Raw genomic sequence first — 20,259 nt, 5'->3', positions numbered from 1 at the left:
TTATTTACATCATTATTTATTTCATGGACACATCATGTAATGTACTTCATGCCCAATACACCGATGATTTCATTACATTATAATAAATAAATAACACACTTCACTTCCAACTACATTGACCAGCATGCGTTGTAACTGTTTTACGTCAGTCTCCGCGACATTAGTATTCGATTTAAGTTGTGCCGTAAAGCAGTTTATTTTATCAACTGTCGTGTTGAAAACGAGATGTTCAACAGAAAACCCAAACGAAATTTTAGACAGAGAAAGGGTGGTTCTAGTGACGAAGAGGAAGAAGAGAAGAACAGTGGAGAAGACAAAGACAATGACAGTAATTCGGTTGTGGTAAATAGGCCGCAGAAAGTGTCCCAAAACCGCGGTATCTCCTGTAGCTCCAAAAAGGAAGAGCGTCCTCCGAAATCAGACAGCAGCGATGCAGAGGAAGAGGATAAACAGGAGCTCACAGAGGAGAAAAGGTCGAATAAAGCAAGCAAAAACAAAGCTAACACACTTCTAAGCTTTTCCGAGGAAGGTAAGCCCTCTTCGCTTAGACTACACTTTGTGATCATCATGTTTCTTTACTGTTTGTGCTGTTCTTTCACAATAACAATAAATATGTCCAGGTGGAGAAGCAGAATTTACACTGAAAAAATCAACAAATAAAGCAGTGTTGTTTCAACTCAGGAAGGAGGCATCTTTATTGGCCAAGGCTTCACAAAAACCCTGTAAGTTTGACATAAGGTTGAATTTTATTTTGCTTTTTAGTTAGTTATACCGTACTTTGACACTAGGACAAGGCTCTTTTTTTTTGTTTGTGATTTTTTTTTTTCCTCTCACATATTTTGTTCTTAGCTTCAACCAGCACAACTGTTCTGCAGAGTCAAGAGACTGGGGACCAAGCTTCACCACAGTCTTCAATCCAGGACAGTGATGATGGCGACAGCAGTGATGATAAAAGGGATATTAACATTGAACTGGGTTCCTTATCTCCTCAATCTAGTTCAGGATCCAGCTATAGGTCTGTCCCTAAGCAAGGTATTTAGCATTTCACCTCGATAATATCTTTTCATAATCAGACTTTTTCTATTTTTGTTTAAGTGACACAAATGTGTTTGTTTTTTGTAGCAGTTTTTCCTTCTGCCAAAGTAATAGAAGCCGCGAGGAGACGCCGGCGTGCCAATCGGACAAAGAAAGAGTATATTCCCTTGGACAACGAGAGCCGTAGCTCTGCTGCTAGTACTCCAGACCGCTCTAGCACAAAGGATGAAGAAGATCATGATGGTGATGATGATGACGAGCTTGATGATCATGAGAAGAGAATAGAGTTTGCACCTCGACCTAAAAGCGTCCGAGAGAGAATAGCAGAACAAATGGGTAGAGACCTATATAATGAAATTACAGTTATTCTGTGTTTGTTTGCCACGTTAGACTCATGCACTGGGTTTGTAGGAGACACTGATGACGAGCCGTCTGGAACAGATGAGGAGCAGGAGCTCTGGGAGGAAACTCAAATAGGAAAAGGAATGAAAAGGCGACTGGGAGAGCAGGTACATGTCCAGGTTTTTTTTTTTTTTTTAATTTATAATTAATTTGATATATAATGTAATTTTCCGTCAGAGTCCATCGGGAAGCGAATCAAGTAGTTACAGCAGTAGCCGACGTGAACGGCAAAGGCAGAAGAAGAGGATTCCAGCTCTTCCCTCAGTCAATGTCTCAATGATCAAGAAGAGAATCACTGTTAAGTTAGTACATATTTTAATTCTGTAATAATGCACATTATATAATACTGAGTGATCTTTCTTTACTTGGTCAAACATTTTAGGAACGTTATATTAGTGTCACAGTGACTAAATTAAGACCCACATTTGTCTAGACTGGACTCTTTGAAAGAGGTGCACAGAGCTCGTCTGGCAGAATTTCGACTAATGGAAGGGGATATTGAAAATGCAAGATGCTCTGCCGAAAATCTGGAAGAAAGTTCCTCGGAAAGTGAACTAAGGTTTTACAGGGACATGAATCTATATGCCCATAATCTAGTGGAATGTCTGCGTGAAAAGGTAAGACATGAAGAAATGGCACGTTTTACACAATTTTTTCATGTAATTCTTTCATGACTGAAAACTGTCTCCTATCCCAGATTGTTGAAGTGAACTCTTTGGAGCTGGATGTGCACACATTGTTGTCGGACCAAATGGAGTCACTGTTGTCTCAAAGGCGGCTGAAGTGCAAGGAGAGAGCGGAACATCTACAGCAGCTGAGCTGTGATTTACTTTTTATTCTTTTATAATAATAATACAGTACTTGATTTTATGTTTTGTATCGCTTCCTCTCCAACAGTTTGTACTATTAGATCCATTTGTTTACGACATAGTAAAATATTAATACTTATTGTATTATTTACTAAATTATTGTAGATCGAACAGATGAACAGGCTGCTAATGGAAAAGAGATTTCTGAGTAAGTGCAAACTAGCTCAAAATAATGTACTGCACATCACATGTGTATTTTTGAGATAAAAGTACATTATATTTTATTCTTTTAGTGGCCCAGCTTCTACTTTAAAGTCGGAGGAATACTTTCACATGCCTGATGACATACAGCCATCACCAGAAGAAGAGGAGCAGTGTCAAAAGCAAATGGGTACATTGTTAACTACATCACATTAACGTATTAATGACATATTTCCAGTAAATTATGCTCTCCGTTCCAGAGTATATTCTGTTGCGCTCCAAAACTGTGTTTTCTGATGTGAAAGAAGATTTTTATGACGTGAAGAGGATTTTGTCACGGTTTGAGGAATGGAGACGATCCCACTCTGATTCATACCATAACGCATATATCTCACTATGTCTTCCCAAGTTACTGCATCCAATTATAAGACATCAGCTACTGTCCTGGAATCCTTTAAAGGTAATTTCTGCAAATGTTTGAAGCACAAAGTCTGTGTAGACAATAGTGGGTGACTGACTGGCAATAATGTTTTTTTTAGGACAAAAGTGAAGACTTTGAAAACATGCCATGGTTCACTGCATTGGAGACTTTTTGTCATGGACATGGTCATGAAGAGCTGGAGAACACGGACAGACAAACTCTGACTAATGTCATAGAGAAAACTTTGTTCCCAAAACTAACAGGTATTATTAATTAAAATACTCTCCATGTTGTTCACCTAATGCTTAAAGCTATGAACTTCATTGAACTTTCTGTTTTCAGCTTATGTCGAGATGGTGTGGGAACCTGTGTCACTGCATCAAACGGTTTGTCTGACTGATGTGTGTCACAGACTGAAAGAAGACTACTCCATCTTTGAAGGAGAGCCAAGTAAACCGGTTAAGGTGAATCCATTAACTGTTCAAATGCATCTATAGTCTTTTAATCTGTATGTTTTAAATAGGCATTCATAGAAGCTGTGGCCACTCGACTGAGAGACTGTGTTGATGAAGATATCTTTATTCCAATCTATCCCAAAAGGTATTGTTACACTTATCATGCATCCGTACCATGTAATGACATTTAAAAAAAAAAATCACATTCATTTCTTTAATTTAAATGCAGGTTGTTGGAGGATCTGTCTTCTCCACAGTGCCAATTTAGAGACCAGCAGTTATGGACAGCAATAAAAGTATTACCTTAGCAATCGCTACATCATTGGTTTCACCCTTAAAATGTATATTTTTTTGTCATTTACATCTTGTTTTGTTTCTGATTTTTAGCTTCTTTGTATCATGGGAAAGTGGGATTTTGTGCTTCCCGAGTTTGTTTTAAAGGAACTAATGTTGGACAAACTTCTCAGCCGGTACCTTATGATCGCCTTATCCAACTGCACTCGGCCTACAATTGAAGCCTGCAATAAGGTATTAAAAACCATTACCATCTTCATTGTGGTTCAGAGTATGTTCAAGTCATGCTAAATTACAATTGAACTTTTTTACAGATTGCAGAGAGCTTGCCAAGCTCTTGGTGCGAAGAAAATACCTGTTTACCACAGCTTCAGACTTTCAGAAACTATTTGGTTCAAGTGGCTCATTCTATTTGTAAAGAGCAATCGCCAAAGGAGCCAAGTACAAAGTAATGCATCTTATATCAGCAATTACAAAGACGTTTAATATGCTCTTCACATTGTTAATTTTTTTTATTATTTTTTAGATCCACTGTGATTGAAGTACTGAAGATATTAAGTCGCATCAGGTGCTATGACTCGATAATGGCTATAGCTGAAAAATACCACTATGAAGACGCCATCTATGCTCATCAGCTGTTAAATCAGGATGCAGAATGAACTTTGTAATTGAACTGTCACTCAGAACATAAACGGCAATAAGCTGTTTTTACCTAAAGCTATTTTTATATTACATTCATCAAGTTGATTAAAAGAAAAAAATAAAGATGTACAATGATTGTTTTATGGGCATAGTTAAATTAATCAAATGTTTAAATAAATAGTATACACTGTCCAGTCTGAAGTGGTGGGAAACTGTCATAAGACACTTGTAAATGAGACAAGGCTAGATTCAAAATGCGAGTCAAATAAGTAAAAGCATTCCTTCGAGTTTGCTTTATTGGAATATTCCCATATATTAAACAAGATCGCCACACTGGACCTAGAGCTCTACAAACGATACAAGTATGAAGTTAATATTTGGTCTAAACTGAATTAGTTCACTCAACATCAAAAAAACTAAATTATTAGTGTGGATGTTGCACATACATGTAGAGTTGCCATTAGACAAGGCAAATGCACAGCCTCTCGACTGGATGTTGCATGTCATGTACAAATTGGTCAAGGATACTACTACTAAACAGGAAAAGCACTGAAAAGTTAAATCTTATAAAAAGGAAACATTACAAACGAGCTATGCCAGTTGTTCTTATAGTATGCGTTGACTGGGTCTAATAGGGGCTCAGTTTATTAAATAAATGGGAGATAATTTAGAGAACAGAAAACTGAACGCCATGTTTGTTAAGCCGGTTGATCAGTGTTGTTTTTGCAAAAGCAGCTCCGGGTGTGTACACTCCTCCCCTAGAAGAGAAGGATTATTACTCAACAATTTTAACATGTGTTGCTGTTGGATAATAAATAATGAATTTATTTAGAGCGATAACAGCTCTCTCTAAAAAACTCACTTTTTGGGCAATGCAGAGGATTCGTTAAGCATAGTGAGAGCAGCCTGTACCATAACGATGGGTGTGGCCACATATCCAGCCTCTGAGATGTAGAAGGCGCAAAACAATAAGGTAAACTTGAAATGCATACATTTTTTTGAAAATAAGTACATTGCAAGTTTTCACTGACCGGGTCCCTGAACAACAGTGCGAATTTTGCCATTTGGTTTTCCATGATGGTCCTGTCCCTCAGTGTATCCCTGCCCATAGAAGGCCATCTTGAAGGCAGACCCCTCCATCTAAGAATGACATAAACACATTTAAAAACTGCATGATTTACTCAGAAGTGTCTTCATTCAGTGTGTAAATACCTGCTTTCTAGTTGGCCCGGCCTTAGAGAAGACCCCACCAGAAAAGATTTCTGGGTACTGTGATGTAAATACATTTTAGCACAGGTATCAAAACAACATAAAAAGATATTGTGTTTCTTTTTACCTTGATGAGGAGGTTGCGTCCAAAACTGAACTTAACCAGAAGCCAGAACATGATGCCAACAAACATCAGCTTGATAACATTGCCCACGCCTCCAACCCCTGCATATGCGCCATATTGGACCTATGGCAATAATATAAGTTTCAAACACAGTGAAAGCAAACAAAGAACAAAAAAAAAAAGAAGAGACTTACTTGTGTGGCCTCTTGTTGTTCCACAAGATAACGCTGTGTCCTCTTCACAACAGAAGGATCAGAGCCCATAAACGGCACAGTGTATTGCTGGATTTCATTACTGTAGAACAATGAGCCTCTAATATGTGACACAAATATAAATGATTAGTCAAAATTATCATCTTCTATTTTTAAGATGGAAAACAAAACGGAGTATTCACCTGCGCTTGAGTTTTGAACCAACAACGGGAATGGGTTTGTGATTAAATTTTCTCCGGAGACTCAGAAGTTTTGGGCCGTCAGCAAATCCATATACAGCCGACTGCCAAGTGCCATCGTGGATACAGCCACCCTGGCAATCAGAAAAGTTAAAAGTACAAGCAACAACAAAAATGGACCAGTTATTTTAAATTGCATTAACGAGATAACTTACATCAGGTCCGGTGTTAACAGTGAGAAAGCTTTCTACAGATGTCAGTGTCCCTGAAAACAAATGAATGTCTTAGTATTTATTTAAATAAACTGACATAGAAGGTTATAATAATAATAATAATAATAATAATAATAATAATAATAATAATAATAATGGCTTACACTTATATTGCGCTGTGTTACAAAGTTTCTCAAAGCGCTACACTGTCGTCATTATTCATTCACTCTATAATCGGTGATGGTAAGCCACAGCTGCCCTGGGATACAGTGACGGAAGCGAGGCTACCAGTCTGTGCCATCGGCCCCACCACACACTCACTCACCCACACTATATTCATACAGGCTTCCTGGTATGTGTGAGCTCCACTTGCTTGCTTGGTTGTATGTGGTTTGTGTGGCTGTTTTATATATTTTATGTTTTCTGATCTAAAGGAATTGCCCCATGTGGGATTCATAACGTTTACTGAACTTTACTGAACTGAACTGAACTGAACTGAACTGAACTGAACTGAACTGAACTGAACTGAACTGAACTGAACTGAACTGAACCGAGTTCCCAAACCAAGTACCAACCAGGCCCTTTCCTGTTTAGCTTCCGAGATCTGACAGGATCGGGCAGAGCAAAGGTGGTATGGCCTGAAACGCAAGTAATAACGTATAATATTATAGAGGGTATGCACAACAGTTATTTTCCTTCTGAACAGAACCCTCAGCATTCCACATTGAGTGTCAAAGCAAATATTAAAAACTAAAAGTCGACTCTCATTTGGCTTCCATTGCCTTGCTGGAATGTCACCTGCATAGAGTAATACCTTTAAATTGGTCTTTGGTGAAGAGGACTCCCATGTCTGCAGGAATAGAGTCAAATCCACAGCTTCCTATTATGTAAACGTTGTTATCTGCTGCTGAGCTGTCATAATTTAGTTGCATTCCTTCCAAAAACTATAACCAAACAAAGGGAAAAGGAGACATTGTTGAGAGTGTTGTTTTTGAGAGAACAAGACAATGATACGAGAACATTTGCAACATACCAAGGTTAGCACAAACTTAAAATCAAAGTATTTAAAATTACGTACCTGAGGCTCTCCACACAAGTCAATATGATGTGCTCCATTCTCCACACTAGCCTTCACCACTGGCTCACCATAAAATCTGTACTATAAAAATCAACATGAAATAAGTAACTAAAGTGACAGAAACATTGACATATTTATGGGATAAAATTGTGTGAAACTGTGACTAAGTTATCTTAATTTGTTTAGTAATATTAGTTGATTCAGTCACACAGCTGTCAAGTGCAGTAATAAAGAAGGCATTTTGCAGCGAAATAGCAGCAAAAACTAATGCACAATGCCATCTATTGTAAACTGCAAGTATGTTCTTTCATTGTGAGTGGTACTGTACAAGTCTACGAGAAGCAAGTGATAGAAAACAAAAATGTTGAAAACAAAAGTTGTATCCGTTTAAACATTAAAGTAAACAGATGAGGAGTCACAGTGGGAAGGTGAGAGAGTGGTGTTAATCTTTATGCGCTGAACTTACAGGTCCAACACAGTTCAGAACAATGACTGCTTGTTTGCACATGGCTGCCAAGGAGTCTGGCTCTCCAACATCAGCAACAATGATATCCACTTCTGTTCTGAGCTCAGGCTTGCCTGCACACACATATGTAGGACACAGACATTAGATCAACATTTTATTCATTATAGATAATTAGCGAGTAAGTTATTCTGCACAGAAATGTTCCAGCAGCTGTTGTGCTCAGAAACAAAAGAAGGTGAGGGACAAATCAATTACCAAATATACCTTTTTCGCAACCCAGTACTGCACATAAGGTTATCGTAATAAAGTAGATTACAATTTTACACAGTTAACCGTGTCATGGTTATCTTGTTTGTACTTTGGAATCCAGCCCTACCAGTATAACCAGCATGTACGTAACTCTTCATAATCCGTTTGCAGCAAAGGGATACACGACCACTGAATGTGTATAAAATAAATAAACAATTGCAATGTACGTACTAAGGGCTCCGGCGGCTTGCTCCAAGATTTTCTCTAGCTTTTGCCTGCTTCTGCCAGCCACGGCCCACTTCAAACTCCCATTTGGACCTTCGGAAGCAGTCCGAGCTACCTCCTCCACCACAAACTGTCCAGTGAATCCTGAAGCCCCAAATATCACCAGCTGGTAGGGTCGGTTGGGTGAAGTCTCTACAGATGCCATGGTGACTGGAGTCTTGGGAAGAAGAGTGGAGAGGTAATCTCACGAAGGTCCAGTTCCTTCGATAGCACAGGACTGACTGTGCTGCAGCTTCAGTGCGGGTGGCTTCACTTCCGTAGCCCTGTCAGTCAGTTCCACATGCTATTTCATGATAAAAATAAATAAAATAAATAAATAAAAATAAAAATATCGACTGATATGTAGCGCACAATAGCTTACATATACAAAAGTAAATGTGTGTATGTTGTTAAATCAGGCATAAAATAAAATGCACATTTAGGTCTTCGCACCTTCTCGAGATTTGATTGGCTCTCACGGAAGGTTTTTTTCATGACGACATTTTCCTGCGCCGTCGCACCACCACGAGAGACGGTCTAAAAACAAATTGCGAAGGGTCAACATGCTGGCTCTTCAATGTCAATGGATTTTAATGCAAATCAAACAACGGCAGTTCAGTTTTAAATGACTGATACCACCAAAGGGAGATATCTAAGATTCTTGCCACCCGGGTAGGTCCTTTCATGGAGTTGATCCTCCAAAGAACACGGCGTACATTTAGCAGCTAACATGGCTAACAGTAAACATGGCTAACATGGACTACATTTGGTGGTCCCTGATCTTAATTATTCATCAAAAGGTGTGTTTGCCATCAACACACCTTTTTATTTTGATTTCTGTCTTTCTCACCAATTGTTAACGTTATGACACATTATTTTAGATATGAACAACCCCATTTATTTGAGAGCCTATAAATGGAGTCGTTTGATAAGTTCACAGTTGCTTATGCATAAATGTTTTGATGTGTCATTACAGACGGTGACTTTTTAGGAGGGCCATAATTCACCTTTTGGCCATTGGATGCATCAACATGTCTACTCAGATTTGCAGTGCAGTGGAGTTGTTGATCAGATCTGCTTGTTACCATACTCTCAGAAGTAGATCACTTTTGGACAGACAAGTACTGGGCCATGTGAGACCATGTGGCCATAATGTGCCAGTACTTACAGTAGTTCAAAGAAGAGCATATAGCCTGGACAGATTGTCTTCTCTTCAGTCAACTAAAGGTCAAAATTCCCAACAGCCTCGCCCTGAGAGGTTGTCCCCGTCTTCAGCACTAACCCAAAGAAATTTGTCTGCTGCTGCTGTCCAGGTAAGGCAACTAAGAGACAAAAGCTGAGCATACTGACAATTGTCTGTGATCTGTGTCTAAATCGAATAAATTCTTAAATACTTTTTCTTGTTTCCACATTGCTAGTGCCGTCCCTTATGCCAGTATGAGTTCTTAGATGTTGGGGATGTAGAAGAACATGTGCGTCGTGCACAGAGCTCCAAAAGAAATAGACATTTTATTGTCAACCCAGATCTTGCCAACCTTGTGACACATCACCTTGGACCTGACATAGAAGATTCTAAAACTATATTGTTTGAATGTAATCCAGGTAAGAGAAATCAGGACAAAAATGCGTTGTTGTTTTTTTCCACCACATAAAGTAAACTTTAGTTTTCTCTTTGCTTTGACAGGACCTGGTGTGCTCACAAGAGCACTGCTGAAGGCCGGAGCACAAAGAGTGGTGGCTCTTGAAGGCGACAAGTCCTTTCTACAGGATCTGCAGGTAGCAGATCGTTCTTATTCAAACAAATATATAGTGTCATTATTGTCCCTTTAAATTTGCATTAAAAATACACAATTCAGCAGTTTATTACTATTGTTGTTGTAGGATTTGGAGAGTCGCCTTGATGGTCAGCTGGAAGTGGTTCATTGTGACTATTTTAAACTTGATCCCATCGGGAGTGGACACCTTAAACCCCCTGTTATGTTTACTGACAAACTTTTTACTGATCTTGGAATATCGGAGGCTAATTGGACTGATGGTAATTAATGATATAGCTTTAACTTATATTGAACGTTATAATGCTAAAAGCAAATCAATTATTTGTTATTTTTTTCCACAGATGTGCCTATAAAGGTGTTTGGTATTTTGCCTCAGCACAATGAACGTGGTCTGTTGTTTAAGATGGTTTACGCCTTGTTTGAACAACTGTCAGTGTACAGATATGGAAGAATTGAGCTCAACCTGTTCATAAGCGAGAAGGAGTATCAAGTAATTCTTTTTTACTTTGGAGGGGGGGAGGGAGGGGGGGAGGCATTTATTTCTGATGCTGTAAAGTTTGTAATTTGATATTTAGTTTGTTCATATTTTTATTGTAGAAACTGATGGCATCCCCTGGTAACATGATGAACTACAGAGCTTTTGGTGTCCTGTGGCAAATGGCCTGTGATATTCAACTGCTGCACAAGGTAAGTCTTTCAAGTCACTTAAGTAGTATTACTAATTATATTTTATTAATTTATTTCATTCCATAATATTTTTATTTTATTTTTAAGTATACAAGGTACAGTAGATAATATGTTGGACCTTTTTCAGGAGCCCTGGGACTCATTTGTGTCGTCTTCAAAACAAAGAGCCCCAGTCTCGAGAGGCAAAGTAAAACGGATTATTGCTCTGCTTTAATAACATACATTTTGACATGAATATAAATGTGCCAATATCTTATTTTTTCTTCTTCTAGCTTGCTAATGACCATATGTGTCTTGTACGGTTGCGTCCTCGAGCAGACTTGTTCTCTTCAGGTCTGACAACCTCTAATGCCTCCACTCTGCTCATGATGGTTAAACAGTGTCTGGCAAAAAGGAAGATTCAACTCATTGAGAGGTTGAAGTAAGTACTGCCCAGTATGTTGTGATTTTAATCTCTAATGAATATTGCAATCTCTAATGTATACTCTGTCGTTTCCAGTCTCTGGTCTCCAGACAGTGGAAGTAAACTGCTGTCCGAGTTGGGTTTGCCTGAGGACGTTCTAACTGGTCATGTATATCCAGAGCAGTATTTACGACTCTTCCAATTAATGGACAAGAGCCAGGAGTTCACACAGAGCTGGCTTTATGAGGAGTTTTTGGAGAACACACAAAGAGAAGGATGGGGTTAATTCTATGTAATATATATGTATATATTTATATATATATTCTGCAAACCTTTCAATAATGACAAACAATCAGAAAGGATAAACAGCAATTAAAGAGAACTTTTGAGTAGGGTCATTATATGATAAGTTTAGGATATATACGATGAACAGGAATAATATTCAGACATGAAATAAATGGCCGAACAGCATTTGGCCATTTATACTTAATGATATTATGGGTGGCTTATATACAATTTGTGTATATTTTACATGGGTGAGCTTTGTAAGCTTTTTAAATAAAACAATAAGAACAAAGTATGTCGTTATTTACACTGAGTCGTACACGCTGTTTTTAAGAAAGCAAAATACAGTTCTACGTTGGCTGCACCCCGCCGCATTGACAGCAGGGGGCGACAATTCGTGCAAATTTACCAGCCAAGGGCGCATGCGCAGTGAAATGCGCTTGACAGTACGTAAACACATCCTAATATCATTTGTGTCCGATGCTCGATGTTATGCCATTCACGACACCGGTGACCTGTAAGTCCTGATTATGTGGTGACACGACCAGTGTTCCACATGATTACTTATTTTGTCTCAATCAATTTGATGTTAGCTTAATTTTGTAGTCATATGGCGTTTGTCCAGGTGTGGCTAGCTAGCTAAAATTAGCAACAACTTCATTAAAATGGGACATCATACTTGCTGGTTTGGGGTTTTCTTGTTTTCTGATGTCCGTAATAGCGCTACGGTTTAAAATGTTAATTTTATAGTCATTCACAGCAATGCAACTGACAGGTAGGTTAGCTTCTGAAAACATTTACAAACATCAATGACATTAGTGAAATGGCCAATGGTTGTGCTATTTGTAACTATATGTAGGTATTATTATCATCTGAACAAGCATTTCGAGGCAGTATTTTGTGCCACATTACCTCATTACCTTCTTGTCTTGAAAACTCTTGACCTAGGCCACCTTGAGCTGTGTGACTGGGGCAAATGAACATGTCAAATGCAAGAGTGGAATGGTGGGCTGCATGTTGTTTGTGCTCAGTGGTTAATCCTGTAAATCTTGCTAATTAGTTATTTTTTGATGTCTTAAATATTGTATTAAATGCTGGGATGTCTATGTCTCAATACAATACAGGACATTAACCTGGACTTTTGCAAGATATCACTGATGTACCTGCACTCCGTTTACACGGTTTATAGATAGACTTTGAGCTACATCAAAAACCTAAACTAACGAGGTTTGAAAAAGAAATTATACTCTACTTACTATACTTTCGTATCTCTTTTCCTAATAATATACGGCCCTAAGATATAAGTGATAAAACAGAGATTGTGCTGAATAAGGTTTTTTTTTTGCTTGTGGCCTCAGGGTTTGGCTTAGGAATGGAAGCCAACCTGTTTGCCTCTCTCACTCATTTTCTGTTATTACCTTTGAGCCTAACATCTAATGGTGCACTTTCTTCACTCACGTTTTCCATCCGTTAATCTGTGCAGACCGAATCGGAGACACAAGCATTGTGTAGGCCAATGGATCATGGTGGTAAGTTGACAAAAAAGGCCAAATTAAAGCTTTGTAAAGTTGATAGTTTTATACAGTAAATGTTTTCCTGCTTTGACTGAAGGGCGGTCTCAGTTTGGAATGGAGGACAGTATAATGTCAGAAGAGGTCGATCACTGTGACAGCCTCGCAGTGTCCCCAGAAAACCTCAATGAACTCGCACAAACACAAAGTCGCCTTGCCTCAGAAAATGAGAATCGAGTGCAACCGTTTCCGACAACAAAAGCCTCTTTTAAAAGCAATGGAAATTACGAGGTGGATGGACAGGACAAAAACATCTGTGCAAGACAAATGGAGGAAGACCAGGATGAGGAGATGAAGGAGGAAGAAGACTCTGAGGAATCCAGTTTAATTCGCTGCCAGTCCCCCGACACTCCCATGACCGACTCCTCGTATTCAGAAACAGGTATGTTCCCTTATTGCGTAACAATCACTCTCTTAACACAGGTTACAGAAATAATCATCAAACCAATCAGATTACTTGAACTCACACCAATAAACGTTTAATCAGGTAATCACTAAATCCCAGTTGATTTTATTGAGCGGGCGTGTGCCTTAATGTGTCATGGACAATCACCTTATGCATCACTGAGTTTGTGCATGTTTAACTAAAGTGACAGGAGATATGTACAGTATGTACAGCATTATTAGTAATTCTCAAGGTGTATAATATTTTAGACATCTTTAATTGAACAAAAAAAGAATCTTTTTAACATTCTGTGATTGAGGGTATGCACTTGCATGTTCACAACTAATTTGCCTTCTTTTGATATGCTGTAACAGCACTCGCGTAACCTACACAAAACAGAAGCAGCACACATACCTTTCAGTATAATTAAAATGTGTCTTGTCAGTGGTCACATGCTCCCAAGCACAGTGCACGTGAACTGATGCATGTACAGTTTTCACCTCAGGACTGCAACATTGACTTAATATTCTTTTGTCTTTGTAGGAAGTCTGCTGGAGGCAACCTGTGGTTTCAGCCCTGGGACTAGTCCAGAGCCTGTGTCCCCTGTTCCCCTCATGGGGGGCCCAGGAAAGCAAAGTCACAGCAGTGCATTGGATTCATGTTATGGGGACACTAAAACTGAGTTAACCTTTGCAAAATCATTATCCAGCTCAGAACATTATACCTCATGTCAAGAAACTGTCTTAAACCATACACGGCCTCCTGAAATTGGACCCAGTGCTGTTTCATTTGATGAGAGAGAGCTACTAAGTCAGCGTAGTGTGTCTTTTACTGCTCCTACTTTAGCTGAAATAGAAACTTCAATTGAACCAACTTGCACCACAAAGATCACAATGAACCAAGAACCAACACAGCTCCTTGGATTTCTGGATCAACTGGCAGAAAGGGGTGATGACACACACCTTCCTCAGTACCTTCATCAGGTAATTGTTTGATTTACCAGAGCTGGTTGCGCTTTACCTTCAGTACTTGGTCTATTTTGTGCACTTTGTATTGTACAACATTTGCACTTTGCACTGTGAGGTATGGCATGGGTGTGCTTCACCTGTGTGTCTGCCACTGTGGGAATGCAAAGTGCCACACACTGCAATTAGATTAAAAACAAAACAAAAAAAAACGTTTTTGAGTAGCTTGCATGACTCAACTTGCCTGTTTCAGGGTGTGCATTTTCTGTCACTTTGATTTAAACTTCAGCTTGACATTCCTGAGCTGCACTGACAGCCAGGCAAACAGCTGCAAGTTTGAACATTGGTGAGAGATCATAATGACTTTCAATTTTAACACGTCAGTGTTTTATATAATTTAAATGGAAGGAAGTGAAAGAATCCAGTACCCAGCGCCCCATTACAAATGCAAGAGACATTGTGCCCTCCCTCTCTCCTCCTCCTCTCCCTCATTCCTGGCTTTTCTGTCACTGTCTCTTTCTTACACACACAAATGCATCTGTTGTTCTGAGGTCGGCTGATCTGAGCTGCTTGAGAGAGAACTTGCTGAAGAGAAGTAACCTCTTTCTGTCGGTCATTTATAAGCCTTTGTCTCTTTTAAATGCAAGTGTTGACTTCATAAGATATAATTTTATCATTCCTCTATTGACAATGATTACTTTCTTTTTTTGTACAGATAGCTGAGGCGTTTGTCTCCCGTGAAGACTGTATCCTTAAGGCTTCAGTGTAAATGGGTTTGTGTAGTTACTATAACCACAGAACCAATGGCATTACAGTAGTAAGCAGTTTTTAAGTTTAAGTTATATATATATATTTTTGTATAAATTTAGAAATGTTTTGAAATATCAATAAATATTACTAGGTCAGTTTTGCATAGTAGTTTCAAAGACAAAATGTCAATACATTGAAAAATGAAAAGGCAAAAAGATTTAGAAGGATCCAAAACAAGCCTTGGAGTAGGAAAAGCTTAGCTCTGTGAGGCGTATACAGATTTTTTTTTTTTTACATTAAGTATTAAGTTGTAAAAAGCTTTTGGTGTGTTACAAGAACTGAACAGGAATTTGGCAAAATACACTTATTTTCTGCTTTTTACCTGTGCAGACGTTACGCAATAGTGTTTCTTAACCTTTTGATGTTCAGACCAAAGGGCAGTTTGGTGCTTACAACTTGAGCGACTCTATCACCAGAGACTACTGGATAATCTAAGTGCTCTACAGAAACAATGGGGTAAATATAGCTGCAAAGCGGCGATTATCGGCCCTCGCCGACCGTCCTGCCCAAAGCAAGGGGCGTGTCTTACTCAGTCTTCGATTATGGTATTATTGCTACTGCCTTTAAGTTGGTTTGTTTTTTTAGGGGTCTTAGTTTTTGGATCTTGGAATGAAATATTTATGGCGATTTTGAGTTATTCTTTTGTCTGGGGGCGCTAACGCCCTCTCAATACCTGACAAAGTGAAAAGGTGTTTTTTGACTCTGCTATATAAGATTTTAAGAGCAACTTCTCCAGCCCTGATGGTGCTTGGGCCTAATAATAATAAATACATATTTTTATTTTTTCCTTTGAAATTGATGGTTAATATTGCTGTCACTTTTTTCTATGGCCCCAGAGACTCGATGTAACAAGACATCCCCTGCACTGACAGCTCAGCATCTGGACACTCTCAAGCATATCTGCCTCACACACAGCCGGTGAGTAAAAGGAGCTTAGAGTGTAGATATTATGCAATGACCCAGACAGTTAAACAGTCATTTTAATGCACCAAGACTCACTTCAATATTTTTTCCAACTTTGGTGTCACACAGAGACTATGTCCTTGCTGTGTGTAAATTGAATATCTGAATGCTCTCATGCATCTTGATGTGTGATAAATTAAATCAAATGACACATGGCCTTTTTAGGGCTGGATTTCATTAAAGATACCAGTGTGGTATCGAAAAAAACAAAGTTTAGGTACTTCTGGTATCGAAAAATAAAAGTATCGGAAGTACTAAAAAAAGTACATCTTTAGAGACTAGGTTTTGATGCCTGTTGGGTTTAAGGACAGCATTAAACAAAGTTACTTGGTTGTTTCAGCTCCAATAAATGATTCAAATTGAAAATAAATGGTCTTTTAGATGGAATAAATATATATATGGTTTTCTGATTGTAGATGACAAATATTTGAGTTTAGATATCGAAAACGGTGTAGTTCAGGTATCGTTAAAGTACCGGTATCGGAAAAATGTAACGATACCCAGTCCTAGCCTTTTGCTGCTTCAGCAGCAACCATATTTAGACATTTGAGCCCATGACAGTACTAGAGTTTCATTTTGCTGCCTTGTAGCGACTTGTGAAATTTGCTGTGGCTAATATTAAACTGGGAGACGAACGAAGTGTAACTCTTTTTTACACGTCTACATTTACTACATCAGTGCTCACAATCCTATTTATTTGTTTGTTTACAGACCAAAGGCGAGTGATGCTGTGGTAAGTCCCTTCTGAAAAGTTGTGTTGTGTGAATACTAACAAAATAAACTGTAATATTCCCTGTAAGACGACATTGAGTGTGTGTGTGCGTGTGTGTGTGTGTGGTTTGAGCTTGTTAGTGCTTTTCTGTAGTAATACGTATTTGCCCGTATTGACATTTTAGTGTGCTCCTCTGGATCCTATGGTAGTGCCTTCATGCAGCTTAGGTAAATACCCAGGCTCCGTTATATTTTATTTTGTTTGTCTATTTGCAAATGTATACCCAAATCACAGAATTTAATTTATGTGCTGTGACTTATTTACATTTTCAAGCAAAAGGACGAATGGAGCAAGTAAAGAAAGAAGATTGCTCTGGTAGTTTTTTATCGTCGCCCTCTATTGATCAGAGTGATCCAATGGATTCTTCTGAGGTCACTGAGGGTGAATGGGAGGATTATAATTTGGAAAGGACCGACAGTTTCCAGCTGTCTCAATCGAATGAGAAGGAGGGAAATGAGTGTAAAGTAGATGAGCCCAAGGGCGGGCTGGCATGCACCATGTTGGCTGAGGAAGATGGGATTCCCCCCTCTGACTCTAAGGACATGGACCAGTCCAAAACCGCAGAGCAGCAAGGAGCAGATCCAGCCCAGGAAAAAGAGCCCAATCCAGAGGAGGAGCGAGATGTAGAGGAGGCCACAGAGGCTCTGGACATGGAGGATGACGATGAAGCAGAGGAGGAAGAGCACAATGGAAAAGCTTTTTGTCCCGAGACACTTCCAGTGGAGACTGTTGTCAGTGCAGCAGCGGTGGAGATCCGACAGCAGGAATCCAAAAGTGAACAGGAGGAAACGCAGCTCAGCCCAGAAGACATACAGGTGCACAATTATACATTTAGCGTTTAGTTAGCAACACAATGGAAGTGTGAACTGTTGACAAAGTGTAGTTTTATTGCTTTTGCTTTACTTAATTACTTTTATATGGCACTTTGCAAAACTGTCAAATATACTTTTAACTATATACCATTGCATAATCTTAATAGTTGTGTATAAAGCTTGCCAAATAAAAGAGGTTACTATAATTATGATAAATAATGCGTATCCACAGGCAGAAACTACAAAAAGGCTCAAAAGTTTAAAAGCAGATGCGTTTTCTCTCTAGGGTACTGGTAAGAACTGTCTACCCTCCGAGATGCATCCCACTGAAGAGTACATCTGCCCCCCCAGCCTCGAGGATGTAGGGATAGAAGAGGAGGAGGAGGACTATGAGGTTGAGCCGGCAGAGCTCATCCGAGCTGCTGCCACATTAGATACTCTGGCTAAACTTATCACTGTTGAAGAGGTGTGCATATTACATGTACCACTGTTTTTGGTGTGTTGCTAGTTTTACTTGCAAGCCTGACATGATGCAATGTGCAACCACCCAGGCATGGCATAAAGACTATTATCAAGCTCTTAATGCTATATATTTTCCCTGATGGATGTAATACATTTTGTCCATCTCCTTAAAGGAATAGGCCACCGTTTTTACATACTGAGATATGTTCCTACCTAACCTTAGTCGAGTTAATATATCCCCGTCTGGTCTTTGTCCGTGCGCTCTGTCATGCAAACGGAGCACATACGCAGCCTCTCCCACATGTCATATAGCTCCAAAAAAGCTCACGATAGAAGCTACCAAGCTCTTCCACGTGTTCCCTATTTAAATAAAGTTACGTGAAGTGTTTTCATGCGAAGTATATTTACACAGAAAAGTAACATGTCGATTTTATAAGCAGATAAAAAGGGGTACTTTATTGTGAGGCGTAATGATATGAGGAGCACAACGTCCGCGCAGTAACTCCTAAAGACTTCCCCCGCTCACTTCCGTCAATAGAAGCTGCGTGACTTGTAGAGAGCCTTTTACAACAAGCAGAAAATGTATTTTCGGAAAGTGCTCTCACATTCCTACCTCATGGTCGAGGTCCTGAGTCCTGTGTCGTCGTCCGGGGTGAGTTGGAAATCTGTGAAACATTACTACACTATATACTTTCTGCTTGTTATCACAGCCCGGCACGATGCGCATAAAAGGCATTGTTCACAAGTTATGGACGCTTCTTCAACTGTTCTCTGCGAGCTCTGTACAAGTCACACAGCTTCTATTGACGGAAGTGAGCGGGGGAAGTCTTTAGGAGTTACTGCGCGGACGTTGTGCTCCTCATATCATTACGCCTCACAATATAGTCCCCCTTTTTATCTGCTTATAAAATCGACATGTTACTTTTCTGTGTAAATATACTTCGCATGAAAACACTTCACGTAACTTTATTTAAATAGGGAACACGTGGAAGAGCTTGGTAGCTTCTATCGTGAGCTTTTTTGGAGCTATATGACATGTGGGAGAGGCTGCGTACCAGACGGTAATATATTAACTGGACTAAGGTTAGGTAAGAACATATCTTTGTATATAAAAACGGTGGCCTATTCCTTTAAAGCAGCAACATCAGAACAATTGAGAATGGGCTGTGTAATCAACATCTTATTTGCATGTTACACTGCTGTGTAAGCTCCTAATACATCCATGTCAGGCAGCCTTGCAGCAAACAGCATCTTGTGTAATGTATAGTGTGGACAATACCTCCTCAGTGTAGTAGTAGTGATGTAATGGTGCCTTTTATTATAGATGGTTCCTGCCCCTGGCCTGGTGTCTATTTTGAAGAAGCGAAGCGTATGTAATGAAAGTCCAATACCTGCCAGTCTAGCGCCTCTGCCAGCAAAAAGACGAGTTCACTTCAAAGTTCCTGATGACGGCTTTGACAGCGGTTTGTATGACTTAACTGACTAAACGTAAAACAAAGAATAGTTTTAAATGATGATGAAATGTTTTCTTTTGCTCAGAGATGGGCGGCGGGGACTCCTGCCTCCTCCTCGTCCTTCTGTGCCTGGTCACTGTAGTGATCAGCATTGGAGGCACAGCTCTGTACTGTGCGCTGGGGGACACTCACTCGTCAGTCTGCCAGGACTTTTCCAGAAACGCAGACTTCTACATTGGTCAGATCCAACGGGGAGTAACTCAAATCCAACTCTGGTTTGCTCCATCCTCTTAGACGGGCATTTTTACTTCAGATTATACACTTTGCTTTTGGATGTTTCTATCTCTGCGTTAGTGAATCTCCACTGATGAAACTGAAACCCAAGAAGCGCACCTGGGGTTTTTAAAGTCTGGGTTGACTTTTTAAAAAACAACTTGGATTGTTTGTTTTTTTCGTTAGAAGTGTAAATTCATCAGCTCTGTAAAGGTCAGTGGCTTGTTATTCAAACGCTTCAGCACTGGACTCTCTTAATCCTGTAAAATATGGTATGAATGTAAATATGACCATAATGTATAGCTTGTGAAAGATGGCATGTGGACGCTGTCTGCACATACTGCACAAATAGGAAGTTGAGAAGCTGATGCTGGTTTTGTTAAAAAATTG

General features: G+C 39.4%; 4 protein-coding genes across 4 annotated transcripts; 3 read left to right on the top strand and 1 right to left on the bottom strand.

Moving 5' to 3' along the window:
- The first annotated feature begins 165 nt into the window (after positions 1-165).
- On the top strand, positions 166-4,424 carry gcfc2 (GC-rich sequence DNA-binding factor 2). Its single transcript, XM_079554607.1, has 18 exons — positions 166-529; positions 621-722; positions 850-1,032; positions 1,123-1,371; positions 1,447-1,544; positions 1,615-1,739; positions 1,871-2,054; positions 2,135-2,258; positions 2,412-2,454; positions 2,540-2,637; positions 2,708-2,907; positions 2,987-3,131; positions 3,211-3,332; positions 3,392-3,468; positions 3,553-3,619; positions 3,711-3,851; positions 3,932-4,065; positions 4,144-4,424. The coding sequence occupies exons 1-18, from the start codon at positions 226-228 to the stop codon at positions 4,274-4,276; spliced, it is 2,529 nt and encodes an 842-aa protein (XP_079410733.1). The 5' UTR covers positions 166-225; the 3' UTR covers positions 4,277-4,424.
- Positions 4,425-4,833: 409 nt separating this feature from the next.
- LOC306961736 (saccharopine dehydrogenase-like oxidoreductase) lies at positions 4,834-8,523 on the bottom strand. Its single transcript, XM_079554608.1, has 12 exons — positions 8,220-8,523; positions 7,740-7,852; positions 7,274-7,354; positions 7,010-7,139; positions 6,199-6,248; positions 5,987-6,117; positions 5,787-5,904; positions 5,596-5,715; positions 5,472-5,528; positions 5,291-5,399; positions 5,122-5,203; positions 4,834-5,017 (listed from the first exon to the last, which is right to left on the bottom strand). The coding sequence occupies exons 1-12, from the start codon at positions 8,416-8,418 to the stop codon at positions 4,927-4,929; spliced, it is 1,281 nt and encodes a 426-aa protein (XP_079410734.1). The 5' UTR covers positions 8,419-8,523; the 3' UTR covers positions 4,834-4,926.
- Positions 8,524-8,772: 249 nt separating this feature from the next.
- tfb2m (transcription factor B2, mitochondrial) lies at positions 8,773-11,633 on the top strand. Its single transcript, XM_079555618.1, has 10 exons — positions 8,773-8,924; positions 9,229-9,565; positions 9,671-9,854; positions 9,937-10,028; positions 10,134-10,287; positions 10,369-10,517; positions 10,625-10,714; positions 10,842-10,901; positions 10,987-11,135; positions 11,214-11,633. The coding sequence occupies exons 2-10, from the start codon at positions 9,284-9,286 to the stop codon at positions 11,401-11,403; spliced, it is 1,350 nt and encodes a 449-aa protein (XP_079411744.1). The 5' UTR covers positions 8,773-8,924; positions 9,229-9,283; the 3' UTR covers positions 11,404-11,633.
- A 165-nt stretch (positions 11,634-11,798) lies between these two features.
- On the top strand, positions 11,799-20,003 carry cnsta (consortin, connexin sorting protein a). The gene is made up of 13 exons (XM_079555633.1): positions 11,799-11,919; positions 12,886-12,931; positions 13,014-13,355; positions 13,902-14,341; positions 15,039-15,069; positions 15,503-15,589; positions 15,970-16,051; positions 16,808-16,829; positions 16,993-17,035; positions 17,142-17,683; positions 17,967-18,146; positions 19,467-19,605; positions 19,682-20,003. The coding sequence occupies exons 2-13, from the start codon at positions 12,919-12,921 to the stop codon at positions 19,888-19,890; spliced, it is 2,130 nt and encodes a 709-aa protein (XP_079411759.1). The 5' UTR covers positions 11,799-11,919; positions 12,886-12,918; the 3' UTR covers positions 19,891-20,003.
- The last annotated feature ends 256 nt before the right edge of the window (positions 20,004-20,259 follow it).

Source organism: Gobius niger, assembly GCF_951799975.1.
Source record: "Gobius niger genome assembly, chromosome: 4".
Classification (NCBI taxonomy): domain Eukaryota; kingdom Metazoa; phylum Chordata; class Actinopteri; order Gobiiformes; family Gobiidae; genus Gobius; species Gobius niger.
Note: the sequence above shows the minus strand (reverse complement) of the source record. Positions and strands in the feature narration are given on the sequence as shown.

Coding starts and splice junctions, on each gene's coding strand:
- gcfc2 (XM_079554607.1), top strand. CDS start 226: ATGTTCAACAGAAAACCCAAACGAAATTTTAGACAGAGAAAGGGTGGT. Junction 1,033..1,122: donor TAGGTCTGTCCCTAAGCAAG/GTATTTAGCATT, acceptor TGTTTTTTGTAG/CAGTTTTTCCTTCTGCCAAA. Junction 1,545..1,614: donor AAAGGCGACTGGGAGAGCAG/GTACATGTCCAG, acceptor ATTTTCCGTCAG/AGTCCATCGGGAAGCGAATC.
- LOC306961736 (XM_079554608.1), bottom strand. CDS start 8,418: ATGGCATCTGTAGAGACTTCACCCAACCGACCCTACCAGCTGGTGATA. Junction 7,355..7,739: donor TTCTGAACTGTGTTGGACCT/GTAAGTTCAGCG, acceptor TGATTTTTATAG/TACAGATTTTATGGTGAGCC. Junction 5,905..5,986: donor GGTTCAAAACTCAAGCGCAG/GTGAATACTCCG, acceptor GTCACATATTAG/AGGCTCATTGTTCTACAGTA.
- tfb2m (XM_079555618.1), top strand. CDS start 9,284: ATGTCTACTCAGATTTGCAGTGCAGTGGAGTTGTTGATCAGATCTGCT. Junction 9,855..9,936: donor ATTGTTTGAATGTAATCCAG/GTAAGAGAAATC, acceptor TTGCTTTGACAG/GACCTGGTGTGCTCACAAGA. Junction 10,715..10,841: donor ATATTCAACTGCTGCACAAG/GTAAGTCTTTCA, acceptor GACCTTTTTCAG/GAGCCCTGGGACTCATTTGT.
- cnsta (XM_079555633.1), top strand. Junction 14,342..15,038: donor TTCCTCAGTACCTTCATCAG/GTAATTGTTTGA, acceptor TTTTTTGTACAG/ATAGCTGAGGCGTTTGTCTC. Junction 15,590..15,969: donor TGCTCTACAGAAACAATGGG/GTAAATATAGCT, acceptor CTATGGCCCCAG/AGACTCGATGTAACAAGACA.